Source organism: Pleurodeles waltl, chromosome 4_2, assembly GCF_031143425.1.
Source record: "Pleurodeles waltl isolate 20211129_DDA chromosome 4_2, aPleWal1.hap1.20221129, whole genome shotgun sequence".
NCBI lineage: Eukaryota > Metazoa > Chordata > Amphibia > Caudata > Salamandridae > Pleurodeles > Pleurodeles waltl.
Window position 1 is genome coordinate 574775581 of NC_090443.1, and position 19195 is coordinate 574794775.

General features: G+C 46.9%; 1 protein-coding gene across 1 annotated transcript in view; it reads right to left on the reverse strand.

Moving 5' to 3' along the window:
* The window catches only part of LOC138293113 (calcium-activated chloride channel regulator 1-like), a 102294-nt gene that overhangs the window by 11501 nt on the left and 71598 nt on the right, over positions 1–19195 (reverse strand). Inside the window, exon 13 of the mRNA XM_069232131.1 lies at positions 8023–8259. Within this exon, the coding sequence (XP_069088232.1) occupies positions 8023–8259 (237 nt within the window). The remainder of the gene's footprint in view (positions 1–8022; positions 8260–19195) is intronic.

Consider the following 19195-nt stretch of genomic DNA (forward strand, 5'->3'; position numbering starts at 1 on the left):
TGGATGTATGAAACTGGTCTTAGTAATGTTTGACTGACCAACGCTTGTTGGCATGCTAATATATCCAAACAATAGTGCTTGGTGAGTGTGCGGCATTTACTTTATAGCTGCTTTACAAATATCAACAATGTGAATAATGTCCAGAAAGCAATTGTGGCCCCTTTTTAGGGTCGAGCCTGCGTCGTATGCTCTTGCGCATGCGTTTCGCTAGCAAGACGCTTTAGGAATTAAAAAGGAAAGGAACTGGAGCAGGCATGAGTTCAGCTGTTCAAAAGATGGGCTCATAAGTCCGGTAAGTTCTATATTGAGATTCTCTCTCTTGCATTTTGCTGAGTAACAAGTGCACATCCTATGGTGTCTGGCCTCTTTATGGACCTACATGCATTGTTGTGTGAGATACAAATAGCCAAACTTTAGGACCTTATGTACCAAATCGCAAGGCTGAGCTGTGCTGGTTCGAGGTGTCTGATTTGTCCATGTTTCTGAAGTGAGAAGATCTGGTTTGAGAGGAAGTTTCCTGGGATGACTGATGGGGCCAAAGCTCTGTAGCCCAGGTTGTAGCAACTAGGGTGCGGTTGAGAGATGCTTGTCTGAGCTTCCTGATGACTACTGAAAGCAGTGGGCGAGGCAGAAAGGTCTAAGCAAATATCTCTGACCAATTGATATATATAGGGCATTTCCTACGTATTGTAGGTGTGGGTACCTGGTTGCAAGGTTTGAAGGGGCATATTTATACTCTGTTTGCGCTGCAAACCGTGCACCATATTTAAACTTTGACGCCGGAGCCCGCGGACATCAAAATTCCTCCGTGTGAGTCATTTTTTGGATGAGAGAAACTGCCTAGCGTTAATGACATGCAAGGTAGACGTTCCCACCCAAAAAATGACTTTAAGGCCTGTGCGCCTTATTTATACTCCTGCGTCATTTTGACGCACAGGAGAGGGTGGGCCTTAAAAAACAGCGCACAGCCTAATGTGCGCCGTTTTTTAACGCCTAGGTCAGGGTAGGCGTTAAGGGACCTGTGGGCTCACTTCCATGGTCTCTGACCATGGAAAGAGTCCAGAGGTGCCCTTCCCTGACCCCAGGGACACCACCTGCCACCCTCACCCACTCCTGGAGGACACATCTTTGTTGCTGGGACCCATCCCAGGTAAGTACAGGTAAGTTGAGGTAAGTATAAATTTTGTTTAAGTGGCATACGGGGGCCTAATTTGGGCCCCCCTACATGCCACTGTGCCCAATGGCCATGCCCAGGGGACAGAAGTACCCTGGGGATGGCCATTGGGCAAGGGGACATGACTCTTGTCTTTGCTAAGATGACCAACGCATGATTTTTGCCTCAAACCCGACTTGCACCATTTTTTGACGTACTACCCCCATTTTCCCCTACGCCAGCGCTGCCTGGTTTGAGTCATTTTTTTTTACTCTGACCAGTCTGCAGCACCGGCTAACGTCATTCCTTAAATAAGGCACCCGCATGGCGCGTAGGAATGGCGTTAGCCAGCGGTAAAATGACGCAAACCAGCGCTGGTGCTGGTTTGCGTCAAAAAGTATAAATATGGGCCTAAGTATTTTACATTCTTGGCTGTTGCAAATAGGTCTATTTATGGAGTGCCCCACTTCCTGAAGTATGTCCCAAGGACTTGTGGGAAGAGTTCCCACTCATGGATTTGCAGATGTGAACTGCTGAGTAGGTCTGCAAAGTTGATGGATGCTCCTGGGAGATATTGTGAAACTAGGTGTAGCTTGTTGTGACCTGCATAGTGTCAAATGGTCTGCGCTAGCTGTGAGAGCTGCAGTGAATGTGTGTCTCCATTCTTCTGTATTTAGTACATGGCAGTCATATTGTCAATTATGGCCAGAACCACTTTTTCCTGAATGATTTGAAGAAAAGCTTTGATAGTGAGTTGTTTAGCTAGAAGTTTCAGAAAATTGATGTGGTGAATCTGATATTGTGCAGGGCATTGTCCATGTATGATGTGATGTTCTAAGTGAGCATCCTATCCCAGGAGAGAGGCTTCTGTAGCAATGGTATCATCTGGGGCCAGGTCTGAAAAAGGCCTGCCTTGCACCATGTAGGTTGGTGCCACTGCAGAGCATGGTGTGCTTTGGCCTGTATCAACACTAGATTTTCCCAGTGATCCTGAGCTTGTGACACTCTTGCAAAGGCCTCATGTACCACATTGATAATATTGCGATCCAAGATGCCACCATCCCTAGAAGGTACATGAGTGAGCTCATTGGAATATGATTGATTGAAAAAGAGGCACCATTGTTTGTAGATTAGTGGCCACTTGATCACTTACCACAAAGTGCAGTGTGGATTTGAATAAGGAAATAGGAGTCTTTGAGATTGAGAGCTGCATTAAGTCTCCTTTCTTCAGAAATGGGGTGACTTCTTGAAGTGTAGTCATTTTGGAATATTCTAATATGATGTCACAGATCGAGCATTGGTCTGAGAGACCAGTCTTTTTTGGGTATGAGGAAATACAGTGAGTATACACCTGGCTCACTATATAGTGTACAGAGATGATGTGCACTGTGCAGAAAGTCCAAGCAAACCCACCTTGGTTTACAGAGGTAATCTTGGAGAAGTGCTAAGCATTTGTTGTTCTCACAGTATCAATACATGTGGTCAAACACTCAAAAGAATAACTTGAGACCACTTTACAAAAATATTTCACATTTTTATCAATGGTTTAAGACCAAGATCATCAAAATTAGGTAAGTACTTTTTAAGTAATGATTTTTCAAAGTTTAGCAGAAAAAAAATATTTTTGCACGCACTTACACACCATAGGAATCAATGGGAGAAAATGCATATAAAATCAGGCAATGTGTTTACCAATGACTCCTTTTGTTTGTAGGTTGAGGTCATCAAGATGCTCTGTGGACCAGCCAGAGAAGTTCAGGCAGCTCCTAGTTTCGTCAGGAGCAGCTGCTGAAAAGTCCTTTGAGCTGGTATAAGACCACTGCAGGGGACCACTTGGAAAAGCAATACACAGGCAGACTTCAAGGTGAGTCCGTTGGGTCTCCTTGTAGTTTACAGGTTGCAAAGGGTGGGGGACCCATAGGGCAAAGCTTGTTCTCCGGTGCAGGGCCCAGGTAGGCCAGGTGTAGAGCAGATAGGTGAGCCAGGAGATGTGTGCAAAGGTGCCCTTGGAAGCAGGCCATTTTGAGGGTGGATTGCAGGTCAGCAGGACCACTCTAGGGTTGGCTATTGCATTTCCTGAAGTCCCTCAACTGAGGCTTGCTCCTGGTCCTTTGAGAGGCTGGAATGGACTTTTCTTCTGGGTGTCCAACATTTGGTGCCAAGTATGTTGCCCAGTATGGTTCAGCCACTGGAGGTCACAGTGCCACCAAACTTGGCACACTTGCATGATTTCACCTCCAGGTTTGTTCGGTGAAATTTGGTCCAGCTGCTGGGATTGGTTCCCTGGTCAGCACCTGGTCATTGAACTGGACTTCACTGGTCTTTTGCATTTTTGTTGCAGGGAGTGAGGCCTACACCCTGGAGGAAGATCTTTGGTGATTTTCAGAGGGTTGGAGGTCCTCTGGGATTTAGTAAGGTCTGTCCAACATCCATGCAGCCCCTCAGTGATGATTGTTGAGTCCAGCAGGCCTCCCTTTGTCCTTAGAATCTGATCTACAGATCTAGGAGTGCCCACTAAATACTGCATTTAGTGGGTGTTTAGGGGAGTCCCTAGTAGTGATCAATCGGTCATCGACCTTAGGGTGGCTATACCCACTATGACACTTCCCTATCCCTGATAGGCTATTTTCCTACCATGCAAGATGGAAGATAATGAAATGGAAAGGTCACCTCACATGCAGCACCTTAGGGGTTGTGCAAGCTGGGATTGGCAACTCCTCCTGTCCTTTGTGAATATTTTTTGCTGTTGCTCATGCCAAAAGTGGGTGTTTGCAATGGGGCTGGAGGTCGAGTTGCAAGCCCTTTGAAGCTCACTGGCAGGACAGTGCGCATTCGTGGGGGGGGGTTGGCTTAGATGTAACACCTCTGCCCAGGAAGGGCTTTGGTTTCTGAAGCCAGAGAGCAGAGGCACTCACCCCAGGGTTCCAGAATCTTGTCTGGTGGTAGCAGGCTGGTTCTGACCAGCCAGCAACCATACCATGGTTAGTCAGCTTTTGAGGTGGGTGCGTCTGAGGTAGCCCCTGGGTACATTTTGCAATAATCCAAATGCTGGTTCCAGTTTGGATTTTTTGTTCCAAGTTGTTTGATACCAAACAACCCATGCCTCAGAATGGCCATCATGTAGCTTTGAAACTCGTACTGACCAGTGTCAAGCACCTGGATATAAAATGGCTGCTCTGTTCACTTACCATGCCACAGGTTTGGCAAGGACACACGAGGGGCATATTGCTCATGCATCTATGCCCACACATGCAATATAGTGCATCCTACCTTAGAGCTGGAAGTCCTGCGAAAGGGATGGCTTACCTATATTGCATGCGTTGTGTAGTGGACAGGTCACACAGGCTTTGTGCCATGTCAGTTTTGTACTTTAGGATTGCACCAGGACACTCACCCTGCAATGGAAGAATCTGTGCTGCTGCCCTCAGGGGCCTACACTTCGTACCCCATGCCCTGGATACAAAAGTACCATTTATTAGGGACTTATAGTGACAGCTAAAGGTGTTGGCAATTATAACAATAATTTTATCAATTTTTAGGAGAAGAACACTGGCACTGGTGACCTGGTTAACAGGCACCTAGTACACTTCAGCCCAAGCTGCATTCAGAGACCAGGTAAAAAGTGTGTGTGTGTGAGAGGGGAATATTGTGACAAAGGGCCAGTTTCCCACACACCTGTCCTCTGGAATAGTGGGGTGTGGGTTCTGTGGCCCCCTTGACACCTCTTCTTGGAACAAGTGGACATGCTTTGGACTGAGCTTGTGTTTCTGGGGGCAGTAGGATTTTGGGAAGGTTTGCAGGTGGGTTGAGGCAGCAACCTTGTTGTACAATGCTTAACCCCCATTTGTCAAATTGTTTGGTTTTCCACCAACAAGTCAGGGGTATTTGTGAACTGTTAGGGCCTCATTTATGAGGCCCTAGCAGCACACTGCGACACTGGAGAGTGGCATAGTGTGACAACCCATATTTACAAGGACATGCAAAGCCACCTTGCATGGCTTTTCAGTGGCTTGTAAATATGGACCCCTTTCACGCATAACACATGCATGAAAGGGGCTGTCCATGGGTGTTGCTTGAGGTGTTCCCAGGCAACACACATCGAACCCGAAGGTATCTGACACATTAATTCCCAGTTTCACAAGTTTGGGACTGCTGGAGGTTCCTCTGCCACCTCAGGGGTGGCATAAGAGTGACGCAACTGGGAGACATATCTTTATTGCCCCACATTTTTTCCTCTTTTCATGTGTGTTACATTCTGCAGCACACATAGAAAGAGGAACACATTGCTTATGATTGTTTTCATGTAGTAAAATGTCCCTTCCTGCACAAAAACAATCATCCCCACAATGCAGGCACCCTTGCACCATGGTGCAAGGGGACCTGTGTTGTATCATGGTAACAATTTGTGCACCAGCGCAGGGGGAGAGGGCAGAAATGTTCTGTATCTTGTAGATACAGTGTGTTTCTGCCATTTCCCAGTGGTGCAGGGCAGCATAGCAAGGCACTTGCTGTGCCGCCCTATGCTGTGGGCATTGTGAATGCGCCCCTTCGGGTTTAGTAGGGAGAGGCCCTTTGTTGGTGCCTTCTCTGCCACTACACCTGTAGTTTCCTCTTCTGTAGTTATAACTTCTAGCTGCCTGATGTTGGTATGAGTGGCATTGCCTTTGAAATGATTATCCTTGATCAAGGAAGAGAGGCTTTGAACCACCCCTGGCCAGGTGTTTACAAAAGGACCCTCGAAACCTGGTCCACTGTAATACTTTTCAGAAAAAAAAAAAAAAAAAAATCCTAACTATCTATCAACCTGCAGTCCGAAAAGGTGTTCTCCACTGAATGGCAGGTTGATGAGATGTTGCTGTATTTTTGGGTAAAATCTGGACATACATAGATAGCCATGAGTGTCTGCACAGTAAGACACGTATACTGTTGCCCTTAGAAGGACAGTCAGCATCACACACAATGTATATTTGCCCTGAAAATTATTTTGCCTTTGCAAACTATTTGCTCCTATTTTTTTCAGTAACGCTCAGGATTAACTGTTTCAGAATCTCCTCTATTTTATTCCATAGTGCTCTGTAGTACCTAGACAACAGTGTTAGCTATCCTTTAGTGAGTAGTAGCCCCCACAGCTTGTTTACCTAATTGTCTACCTATCTACCCAAGTCTGGAGGTACCTAATGTATATGGGGTAATTTGGGGAAGCCTTAAAGTTTTTGTTCTACTTGTTGAGTAACAATTCTGTTTCTATTCAGTTCTTTACATTTTTCTGGGGAAGATTTGAGCAGTCCTTTAGCATAGGAAGACGTTGAACCAACCTTTCAGTCTCTGTGAGAGTCTTCACTAAAAAGCTCCCCTCCTCCTGGACTACATGCATACTTACCATTGTAGATATGCAGGTAGTCTAGCGAGCTGGATGACCTCAGAGTTCACTGAGGTGTAATCCAAGGGAAAGAGGCGGACCAAGTAGTGATCCAGATCAGGATCCACTGCTTGATCTACATAATAATCTTCCAATTCCGACTCTGGGGACTAGATGAGGCTAATGGTATTCTTTATATATTGCCCTTCAAAAAGACTAATCAATTAGTACAAAAAGTTACAAACATTTTCTGTTTCAAAGTTGACTGCAATAGTTGCCTGTAGAAAAATGGACTAGACGTCAACTGCTCTCTCTGGTTTAAAAAACTTAGTTTTACACTTATGTTCAAGTACAGGGATAATCAGTATAATAGACTTTGTCACTTTGTTGCTGTGGGGAGAATAGAAAAGGAGCAGATATTTAGTGGTAACCACGTATGTGTTGCTCTAGATTTCTCAATAACATGTGAATTTTATCCTGTTTTTGTGATGCGGGCTGAAGTGGCAAGATATTATGGAGACAGAGTGAGACTAAAAGTAAAATGTGAAGTTTCAATAACACACAATGGATAAGTCTGTGATGAGAATTATGTGATGATATAAATCACCAACTTGTTTATAAATTGATATTTCAACTTTATAGCACAATAGGATGGGGCTCCATTCTAAATAGTTGATGGCAATCTCCTTTATGGAGTGGTTTCAGTAACAATGTTGCAGAAAAGACTGCAACTACAAATCTTAATCATATATCAGTTATAGCGTACATTTGTTTTATTCTATACAGCCATCTTTTAGCTCCCTTACATTGGCAAGTTATTTGTGCTGCTTATGAGAATTTACAAACTGCTGTGCCTCCATGTTAGCAATGTTTCTTATAAAGTGTCATTATTACTGTTCTTGCTTCAGGGCACAAGACAATATGTTCGCAGTTGTATGACAATATGTTCCCTATGGTACATTAAAATACATTGCAATACACTCCAGCATAGAATTAACTTATGCCATGTTCTGAATCAGAAGTGATGTGTTTACAAATGGTTGTTACAATGGAATTATTCAGAGGAGAAATACAAGAGTACGGCATAATGCAGGGCATAAATTACAACACTCTCCATTAACAATTCTGAGATGTAGAGTTATGCCATGTCAAAGATATTTCCACCACGTAGGAAAAGAAAAACATTTGAATAAAGAGCTTTGTGACCCAAACAATAACACCCTACTACAGGAGATTAATTTAAACAAGTGGAAAAGGGTGTGATTCAACTGAACACTTTCCTTTCTAATAGTTACGGATATGGCTTTAATTCAGAGATAATTTTGTCAGTAAATATTATAAAGAATGAAGTTTGGCTGAGATTAAAATCCACTCATTATCTGAATGTAGTAAGGCACACTTATATGATTTTGTGTTTACAATACAGCAACATCTATATCATATTAACAAGAAATATATATTCTTGCCCCAGACCTGTATAAAGAAAGGCCGTAGTCTGCACAAGACTCACCTTGTCCCTCATCCAGGTTATCCCCTGGCGCTGTCCAAGTCAAATAAATGGTGCGATTGTGTGGTCTGGCATCAAGATCGACAATTCTACATGGCGGGAATTTATCAGGAAGAGGCCCTGGTGGGACGTTTGATACAATGAAACTGCCACCAGAGGCAGTTCTAGTGAAAATTCCGACACTAGCTTGGGTGGAGTTATCTGTAAATACTGGTCTTGGTGGGTTCATCTGGATTGTACCTGTGACAGGATAACAATTAGAAAAGATAATTTATCATTTGTTATTTATCCCTCACAAAGCAGGTGATGGCACATGTACTTGTATCCACATCAATGCTTCCATTTTAGCAGGAAAGATAATTTTGACAGTACAAAAGGTCATTAAAGGGGGTGGGTACTAGAAAGACAGATGTTTGAATGCTAGCTACAATACAAGCTAGATAGATAGGTAACAGTAGTCAGGCTAGACAACTTAGAATATATGCATATCTACATATTTACAATATGGGATAATGGGACAGTATCAAGTTTCAATTTGTAACAGTTAACGGCTTAAAGCATCTGGCCCAGATGGGTTTCTGCTCTGGTAAAAGTTCTGAACTCACTATTGTCTCTGATCTGCATGACATAAGATCTGTCACTGATGCTGTTGTGCCCACAACATTGTTCTTTTTAATTCTCACTGGGGCTTGATACTTTTGACTATACCAATCTTGGCAAGCTCACCAGTCTGGAAATATTCAGGCTGACACAATGCTGACTCAAAGATTCTTTTACTAATAGGTGTTTTCGAGGCTCCCTTTGTATCTAATGCCATATGATGTTTCTAGGACATTCAGCAGGTTTGAATTCTCTCACAATTACTATTTAAACTGTACATGATTCCTCTGGCTCACTTAAATCAAATCTTTTGGGCTAACATTTTTCCTTTATGCGGATGATACTCAGATCATCGGCAGAGTAGAAGGTGAATATAGTCAATCTATGGACAACTTTCGGAAATGGTTGACCTATGTATATCACAGGCTGAATGCACATTTTTCAATATTGAACAGGTCAAAAACAGCAATTCTTTGTCCCACTAACCCTCCTGCTCCTCTACTTGCAAATGTTCGTCCTTACAGTTTAGGACCCACCCCCACAATGGTTCCCCCAATGGTTTCCAAACATTGACATTCAGATCAACTCTTTGTTTCTGACTGATCAAGTCTTGCCTGTGGTCAAATTCTGCCTTTTCCAGCTGCACTAGTTAATTCATGTCCACTACCAATTTACATTGACAGAATATTCTCATCCTGAATGCTTTTGTCTCACACCCCATTCGATTTTTATAATTCCATTTATCTTGGCTATTTTGTTTCAAAATTATACAGCAAAACTAAGTTGTGGTCTCCAGAGTAGATCCAGCATCTCTCCTGTCTTAGCCAGTTTACACTGGTTCATAGTGGGACAGGGAGTTCATTTCAATGCTGTCTGTTTGATATGTAAGTGCACTTATACCTCTTAAAAGTCACCTCGCTGCTCTCAAATCACATAGTACCTTCCTTCACAGGCGTGAACATTGCCGATCATGGTACCATGGTGGTTCTTACATTCCACCGGAAAACAGTTAGAGGCTAATTATTTACCATGGCAGCTGCCGCCAGATGGAATTGTCTATCTGATAATAATAGGGACATAGCTAACCTACTTAGGTTTAGAAACGTATTGAAGACTTGGCTGTTTCCTGAAAACTAAGATTTGACCACAATTTGAGGCTGTATTCACTGCAGACCTTGATATTTACACCTAAATACCCATGCTAGGGAGTAATCTGTGCCCTATACATCCATTAAATACAAATACAAATACAGGTAAGGTGATCTGAAACACATTGGGATTAGATTGTGCTATATAAAACTCTAAAATAAAATTCTGTCCTTCAAGTCTACAACACCCTTGTGACCAATTAGCGATAATCTACTCTTAGAGCTGCCAAATGCTCTGTATCACTTTTTCAGATGTACTGATTCAAGCAGTTACATCAGACATTGTGGTGTAGCTGGAGACTAATCCTTCAACATATCTTTGTGATATGTGATAGAAGGCTGTAATTTCCATAACATACTTCTGATAGAACTTCAAAAAGTTTATTTATGTAAAAATTAAAAAAAAGTCATATTGTTTATGTTAGACTTTTCATCCTTGGCGTGGTCTCCCTTAACTTTTTGCCTCTGTTCCCCAGGTTGTTGATGTGTGCTGGACTCTGATTTTGCTGTTTTTGTTACTCTGGGCACTTTACCACTGCTAACCAGTGCTAAAGTGCAAGTGCTCCTGTTTAAATTGTATGTAAGTGGTTCATCCATGATTGGCATATTTGAATTACTAGTAAGTCCCTAGTAATGTGCACTAGAGGTGCCAGGGCCTGTAAATCAAATGCTACTAGTGGGCCTGCAGCACTGGTTGTGCCACCCACATAAGTAGCTCTGTAATCATGTCTCAGACCTGCCCCTGCAGTGTCTGTATGTGTATTTTTACACTGTAAATTCGACTTGGCAAGTGTACCCACTTGCCAGGCCTAAACCTTCCCTTTCCTTACATGTAAGGCACCCCTAAGGGAGGCCCTAGGTAGCCCCAAGGGCAGGGTGCAGTGTATGGATAAGGTAGGACATATAGTAATGTGGTTTATATGTCCTGACAGTGAAATACTGCCAATTTCGTTTTCACTGTTGCAAGGTCTGTCTCTCTCTCATAGGATAATATGGGGGCTACCTTTAAATATGATTAAAGTGTAGATTCCCCTAGAGAGTAGATGGACATGTGGAGTTTGGGATCCCTGAACTCACAATTTAAAAATACATCTTTTAGTAAAGTTGATTTTAAGATTGTGCGTTTGGAAATGCCACTTTTAGAAAGTGAGCATTTTCTTGCTTAAACCATTCTGTGACTCTGCCTGGTTTGTGGATTCCCTGTCTGGGTCAGTTTGACAGTTGGGTTGTTTTTCACCTCACACCAGACAGTGACACAAAGGGAGCTGGGGTGTGATCTGCATTTCCTGATTAGCCATCTCTGCTAGGAGGGAGGGGTGGAGTGGTCACTCTCATCTGAAAGGACTGTGCCTGCCTCTGACAATGCTGTCTCCAGCCCCCTGGTGTGTGTCTGAGGCCTTGCCTGGGCAAGGCAGGATTTCACAAGAAGGTGTGAGTCCCCTTTGAAGAAAGGTGACTTCAAAGACTAAAATGGGTATAAGAAGGGCACCCAAACTTACAAACTTGAGAAACACTTCTGGAACCAAGGGGAACCTCTGCCTGGAGAAGAGCTGATAGCTGAGGAAAACGTGCTGCCCTGCCTGTGACTGTGCTTTGTGGAGCTTTCCTGCAGTGCTGCTTCTGCCAGAGAAAGAGGGCAAAGACTGGACTTTGTGTGCCTTCCATCTTGAAGAAGAAATCTCCAAGGGCTTGATGTAGAGCTTGCCTCCTGTTGTTGAAGTCTCAGGGATAGCAAAGACTTCTTCCTGCCAGCACCTGGAGTCTCTGGAGAGACCCCTACTCTGCTCTGTGGTGCCCTTCCAGTTCCTGGGACCCTGAAAGGAGAGGCTGGCAGCCTAAGGACAAAACTACACGCACCGAGCGCCGTGCGGAGAAAAGATCGACGCGAATCCGATCGCGGCTGAGAAAACGACGCGACGCCGGCTCCGCAGCTGAGAAACGACGCCGCAGGAAACGCGACCGGAGAATCGACGCCCGGAGCAGGAGAAACGACGCGCAGCATCGCTGACGAAGGCTGAGAGATCGCAACCTGCGCCGCGGGACTTTCGGACCGTCGCGTGGCTGGCTTTTTCGACGCGCATCGCCGTGCCGAGTTGTTTTCGACGCATATAACCTTGCAGGGTTATTTTCGACGCACACCGCCCGTGCGGGGTTATTTTTGACGCAAACCAGGTACATTTACACGCTAGCAGCGCTAGTGTGTTGTTACAACTACCTAAAGACTCTTTTTATTTTAAACCTTTAAAAAATCATAACTTGACTTGTGTATGTTGGATTTTTGTCGTTTTGGTCTTGTTTTGTCTAGATAAATATTTCCTATTTTTCTAAACTGGTGTTGTGTCATTTTGTAGTGTTTTCATTAAGTTACTGTGGGTGTTGGTACAAATACTTTACACCTAGCACTCTGAGGTTAAGCCTACTGCTCTGCCAAGCTACCAAGGGGGTAAGCAGGGGTTAGCTGAGGGTGATTCTCTTTTATCCTAACTAGAGTGAGGGTCCTTGCTTGAACAGGGGGTAACCTGACTGTCAACCAAAGACCCCATTTCTAACATTGGTGACCAGCGGTCGGGATTTGGACTTGTATTTGTACTTGACATACAGTAATTAAGTGTACACTACTGTTTTGATCTCAGACCACTACGTGACCACATACTACTAGTCTTGTGATTTTTGTTTTTTTACTTGGACTGTTTTTCTCTGCATTCAGTTTCTTTTTGCTGATCCCGTGATTGACTTTGCTGAAACTTCATTTGAGAACTTGCTTTTCTGTTTTTGGAACTGTGCATATTTTTTTTTAACCTCTCATCATGTCTCAGTCTGGAGATGCCCTAGCTGAAGCTGCTTTTGACTTGGAGAAATTGGAGAGCTACAAAGTGGCTCAGTTGAAGCAGTTTTGTAGTAATGTTGGCTGTCCCATTAAGAGCTCATCCAAGAAGGATGAGCTGCAAAAGGCGCTGAGGGCCTGGGTGACAGCCAAAGCAGCTGAGGGGCACACAGATGAGGAGCCAGAGGGGGAAGAGGAGTTGCAAGTCACTCACACTGATGTAGTGGGTGGGCCTGCTATGTCTCAGGGGAGGATCTCCAGGGCAGGTAGCAGTGTGTCCTCCAAGAGTCTGACACCTGGAGAGTTACAGGACAGACAGGCAGAGAGGGAGTACCAGTTGGAGCTGAAAAAGCTCAGTCTAGAGGGGGAACAGAGAAAGCTGGCCCGTGAGGTGGAACAGAGAAAGCTGGACCTTGAGGAAAGGAAGATAAACATGGCTCATGAGCTCAGTTTAAAAGAGATGGATCAGAGGAGTCAGTCCAGTAGGGATGGTGGCAGCAATTCTACAGTGCAGCCTGAGAGAAGGGTACACATCCCAAAAGACCTTGTGAGGGATTATAAGAGGGAGGATGATATCTACTTGTGGTTCAAGGGTTATGAGTCAGCTCTCCACATGAACCTGGTCCCTGAAGCTCATTGGGGGGCAGCCCTGTGGAAGCATTTTGAGGCAGAGGGGAGGGACACACTGACGGCCTTAGGGGATGCTCAGAGTCTCACCTACCCTGCCATGAAGGAGGCCTTACTTACCAGGTATGGTCTCACCCCTGAGCAGTACAAGGAGAAGTTTAGATCCTACAAGAGAAAGGAATCCCAAACATGGCTGGAATGTGTTGATTCTTGTTGCAGGTCACTGGATGGTTGGGTGAAGGGCAGTAAGGTAAACACGTATGAGGGGCTTTACAATTTAATTGCTTGGGAGCACTTGTACAGTTTATGTTTTCCAGAGCTGCGCCAGCACCTCATTGACAGCAAGCTGACTGACCCCAGGAAGCTTGCACAGGAAGCGGACCGCTGGGAGAGCACCAGGGTCCAAAAGAGGTATGGGGGAGACCACGCCAAGGGTGGGCAGGGTCCCTCTCAGACGAAAGGGGGGGGTAAGGGCAAACAGGATGAGTTCTCTAAAGGGCCCCAAACTGATTCCCAGGGTAAGGATTCCCAACCCCCCAGTGAAAAGAAGCCATGGTTCTCCAAAGGGAAGCCAATGGCAGGTGGTCCCCTACGTAAGTACTATTCATGTGACCAGGTGGGTCATGTGAGGGGGGACCCCAAATGCCCCAAAAGTACACCGGCACCCACTGGTGCACCGTCCCAGGGTTTGGCCAGTGTAGCGCTTGGGGAGGAGTTGGTTTCAGGTGGGTGGGAACCAGCAGAAATGACCCTTGTCTCACTAGGGGACAGTGAGATGGTCCAGAGAAACCTAGTGCCTGATAACACTAAGAAGTACAGGCAATGGGTGACCATCAATGGACAGAGGGTGGAGGCTCTAAGAGACACTGGAGCCAGTGTGACTACAGTGAGGAGTCACCTGGTGTCTGAAGAGCAGATTGATCCCCGGGTACTTCACCAAGTAGTTGCAGTAGACAATTCTGAGCGCCTCTGCAGAGTGGCGCAGGTTCCCTTTGAATGGGGGGGGGTCTCGGGTTCCTGGAAAGTAGCTGTGAGTCCAACCATGCCTGTTGATTGTTTGCTAGGCAACGACCTGGAAGATTCCCCTTGGAAGGAGGTGGAACACAGGTCTCACTTGGAGATGTTGGGTCTGCCTGGGTGGGTATGCGTATCCACCCGGTCTATGGCAGCCAATCAGGGTAGTCAAGAGCCCCTGGAGCCTGAAACAGTGGCCCAGGGGACCGCCAAGAAGAGGAAAGGCAGGAGGCGCGGGAAACCCGCCCCAGAAGTTCCCACGGTCCGGGAGGAGGCAGAGCCTGAGGGTGATGCCGCGGAACCTACAGGGGAACAGGTGGCTGAACTGGGGGAGGTCCCCGAGCTGTCGCAGTGGCAGCAGGAAGGGGGACCCACCAGGGAAGTATTCTGCACAGCGCAGAAGGAGTGCCCTACTCTTGAGGGACTGCGGCAGCAGGCTGCAGCCCAGGCGGCTGGCGGGGCGCCAGGTACTCACCTGATTTATTGGGAGGATGGCCTCCTGTATAGTGAGCCTAAGGTTCCTGAGCCGGGGTCAGCGCGTATGCTGGTGGTACCCCAGGGCTTCAGGACCTTCCTACTGGGTTTGGCTCATGATGTGCCTTTGGCAGGACATCTAGGGCAGGACAAGACCTATAAGAGGCTTGTCTCCCACTTTTACTGGCCCTTGATGAACAAGCAGTCAGCTGCTTATTGTAGATCTTGTCAGACTTGTCAGGCAAGTGGCAAGAGTGGGGGGAAATGCAAAGCTCCCCTCCAACCTTTACCGGTAGTCAGTACTCCCTTTGAAAGGGTAGGAATTGACATTGTGGGGCCTCTGGATCCCAAGACAGCCATGGGCAACAGGTTCATCCTGGTCTTGGTGGACCATGCCACACGGTACCCAGAAGCTATTCCTCTAAGGACGGTCACCGCCCCCGTGGTGGGACGTGCCTTGATGGGGGTTTTTACCCGCATGGGGTTCCCCAAGGAGGTAGTATCTGATAGGGGTACAAACTTCATATCCACTTATATGAAGTCTCTGTGGAAGGTGTGTGGGGTAACCTACAAGTTCACCACCCCTTACCACCCCCAAAGTAATGGTCTGGTTGAGAGATTCAACCGCACCTTGAAAGGCATGATTCAGGGCCTGTCAGAGCCCTTGAGGCGTAAGTGGGACGTCCTCTTGCCATGCCTTCTGTTCGCTTACAGGGAGGTGCCTCAAAAGGGACTTGGCTTTAGCCCCTTTGAGCTCATCTATGGCCACCCTGTGAGGGGACCGCTCAGTCTGGTGAAGGAGGCTTTGGAGAAAGCTCCTAGTAAACCACCCCAGGATGTATTTAGCTACATGCTGGCACTAAGAAACCAGACTGCCCGCTTCAGGAGTCTCGCTCAGGAGAACCTGTAAGCAAGCCAGGAGGACATGAAACGGTGGTACGACCAGAATGCCACTCTGGTTGAGTTTCAGCCTGGACAAAAAGTGTGGGTCATGGCACCAGTGGAGCCTAGGGCTCTCCAAGATAAGTGGACTGGGCCTTTTGAGGTGGTGGAAAGAAAGAGCGAGGTCACCTATCTGGTAGACTTGCAATCCCCCAGGAACCCCTTGAGGGTCCTACATGTCAACCGCCTCAAACCACACTTTGAGCGAACTGAGCTATCCATGCTCCTAGCGACAGATGACGGGGTGGAGGAAGAGAGTGAGCCTCTTCCTGACCTCCTGTCTGCAGGGGAGAAAGATGGGTCTGTGGAGGGAGTGATCCTCTCCCCCTCCCTGACTGAGGAACAGCAGAGGGACTGTCGCCACGTGCTGGGACAGTTCGCCTCACTGTTTTCCCTGATCCCAGGAGTCACACACCTGTGCACACATGATGTGGACACTGGGGACAGTACACCTGTTAAACATAAGGTTTACAGGGTGACTGACAGGGTGAGGGCTTGCATTAAGGAGGAAGTCTCCAAAATGTTAGCCCTAAGGGTTATTGAGCACTCCAGCAGTCCTTGGGCCAGCCCAGTGGTCTTGGTCCCAAAGGCTACTGCTCCTGGTGCCACTCCAGAACTTAGGTTCTGTGTGGACTACCGGGGTCTCAATGCGGTCAGCAAGACTGACGCACACCCCATACCCCGAGCTGATGAGCTCATTGATCGGTTAGGAGCTGCCAAGTACCTCAGTACGTTTGATTTAACATCTGGGTACTGGCAGATTGCCTTAACTGAAGGGGCAAAGGAGAGGTCAGCATTCTCTACCCCCGATGGGCACTTCCACTTCAATGTGATGCCCTTTGGGATGAAGAATGCCCCTGCCACCTTTCAGAGGTTGGTCAACCAGGTGTTGGCGGGACTGGATGAGTTCAGTGCCGCCTACCTGGATGACATTGCTGTGTTTAGTTCCACATGGGAGGAACACCTGCAACACCTCTGGAGAGTGTTAGAGGCCCTGCAGAAGGCAGGCCTCACTATTAAGGCGAGCAAGTGCCAAATAGGGCAGGGTTCTGTTGTGTACTTAGGACACCAGGTGGGGAGTGGCCAGGTGGCACCCCTACAGCCTAAGATTGACACGATTCTGGCTTGGGAGCCTCCCAAGACCCAGACTGAAGTGAGAGCCTTTTTAGGTCTCACAGGATACTATCGGAGGTTCGTTAAGGGATATGGTACCATTGTTACCCCCTTAACTGAGTTGACTTCTAAGAAGCAACCCAAGAAAGTGATCTGGACAGAGGCTTGCCAGAACGCTTTTGATGCCCTGAAGGCTGCCATGTGCACAGCACCTGTGCTGAAGGCACCTGACTACTCCACGGAGTTTGTTGTACAGACAGACGCCTCAGAGCATGGTATTGGAGCAGTACTCTCACAGCTGAATGAAGAGGGCCTAGATCAACCCGTAGCCTTCATTAGCAGGAGGTTACTACCCAGGGAACGTAGGTGGAGTGCCATAGAACGTGAAGCGTTTGCTGTGGTCTGGGCACTGAAGAAGCTAAGACCCTACTTGTTTGGGACTCACTTCCGAGTTCAGACCGACCACAGACCCCTCAGATGGTTAATGCAGATGAGGGGTGAGAACCCAAAACTGTTGAGGTGGTCCATTTCCCTACAGGGGATGGACTTTACGGTGGAACATCGACCCGGTACAGAGCACGCCAATGCTGATGGTCTGTCCAGGTTCTTCCGCCTTAGTGATGAGAACTCCCATGAGGTTGGGTAGTTGCTCCCCACTTTTAGCTGGGGGGGACACGTGTTAGACTTTTCATCCTTGGCGTGGTCTCCCTTAACTTTTTGCCTCTGTTCCCCAGGTTGTTGATGTGTGCTGGACTCTGATGTTGCTGTTTTTGTTACTCTGGGCACTTTACCACTGCTAACCAGTGCTAAAGTGCAAGTGCTCCTGTTTAAATTGTATGTAAGTGGTTCATCCATGATTGGCATATTTGAATTACTAGTAAGTCCCTAGTAATGTGCACTAGAGGTGCCAGGGCCTGTAAATCAAATGCTACTAGTGGGCCTGCAGCACTGGTTGTGCCACCCACATAAGTAGCTCTGTAATCATGTCTCAGACCTGCCCCTGCAGTGTCTGTATGTGTATTTTTACACTGTAAATTCGACTTGGCAAGTGTACCCACTTGCCAGGCCTAAACCTTCCCTTTCCTTACATGTAAGGCACCCCTAAGGTAGGCCCTAGGTAGCCCCAAGGGCAGGGTGCAGTGTATGGATAAGGTAGGACATATAGTAATGTGGTTTATATGTCCTGACAGTGAAATACTGCCAATTTCGTTTTCACTGTTGCAAGGTCTGTCTCTCTCTCATAGGATAATATGGGGGCTACCTTTAAATATGATTAAAGTGTAGATTCCCCTAGAGAGTAGATGGACATGTGGAGTTTGGGATCCCTGAACTCACAATTTAAAAATACATCTTTTAGTAAAGTTGATTTTAAGATTGTGCGTTTGGAAATGCCACTTTTAGAAAGTGAGCATTTTCTTGCTTAAACCATTCTGTGACTCTGCCTGGTTTGTGGATTCCCTGTCTGGGTCAGTTTGACAGTTGGGTTGTTTTTCACCTCACACCAGACAGTGACACAAAGGGAGCTGGGGTGTGATCTGCATTTCCTGATTAGCCATCTCTGCTAGGAGGGAGGGGTGGAGTGGTCACTCTCATCTGAAAGGACTGTGCCTGCCTCTGACAATGCTGTCTCCAGCCCCCTGGTGTGTGTCTGAGGCCTTGCCTGGGCAAGGCAGGATTTCACAAGAAGGTGTGAGTCCCCTTTGAAGAAAGGTGACTTCAAAGACTAAAATGGGTATAAGAAGGGCACCCAAACTTACAAACTTGAGAAACACTTCTGGAACCAAGGGGAACCTCTGCCTGGAGAAGAGCTGATAGCTGAGGAAAACGTGCTGCCCTGCCTGTGACTGTGCTTTGTGGAGCTTTCCTGCAGTGCTGCTTCTGCCAGAGTAAGAGGGCAAAGACTGGACTTTGTGTGCCTTCCATCTTGAAGAAGAAATCTCCAAGGGCTTGATGTAGAGCTTGCCTCCTGTTGTTGAAGTCTCAGGGATAGCAAAGACTTCTTCCTGCCAGCACCTGGAGTCTCTGGAGAGACCCCTACTCTGCTCTGTGGTGCCCTTCCAGTTCCTGGGACCCTGAAAGGAGAGGCTGGCAGCCTAAGGACAAAAATACACGCACCGAGCGCCGTGCGGAGAAAAGATCGACGCGAATCCGATCGCGGCTGAGAAAACGACGCGACGCCGGCTCCGCAGCTGAGAAACGACGCCGCAGGAAACGCGACCGGAGAATCGACGCCCGGAGCAGGAGAAACGACGCGCAGCATCGCTGACGAAGGCTGAGAGATCGCAACCTGCGCCGCGGGACTTTCGGACCGTCGCGTGGCTGGCTTTTTCGACGCGCATCGCCGTGCCGAGTTGTTTTCGACGCATATAACCTTGCAGGGTTATTTTCGACGCACACCGCCCGTGCGGGGTTATTTTTGACGCAAACCAGGTAC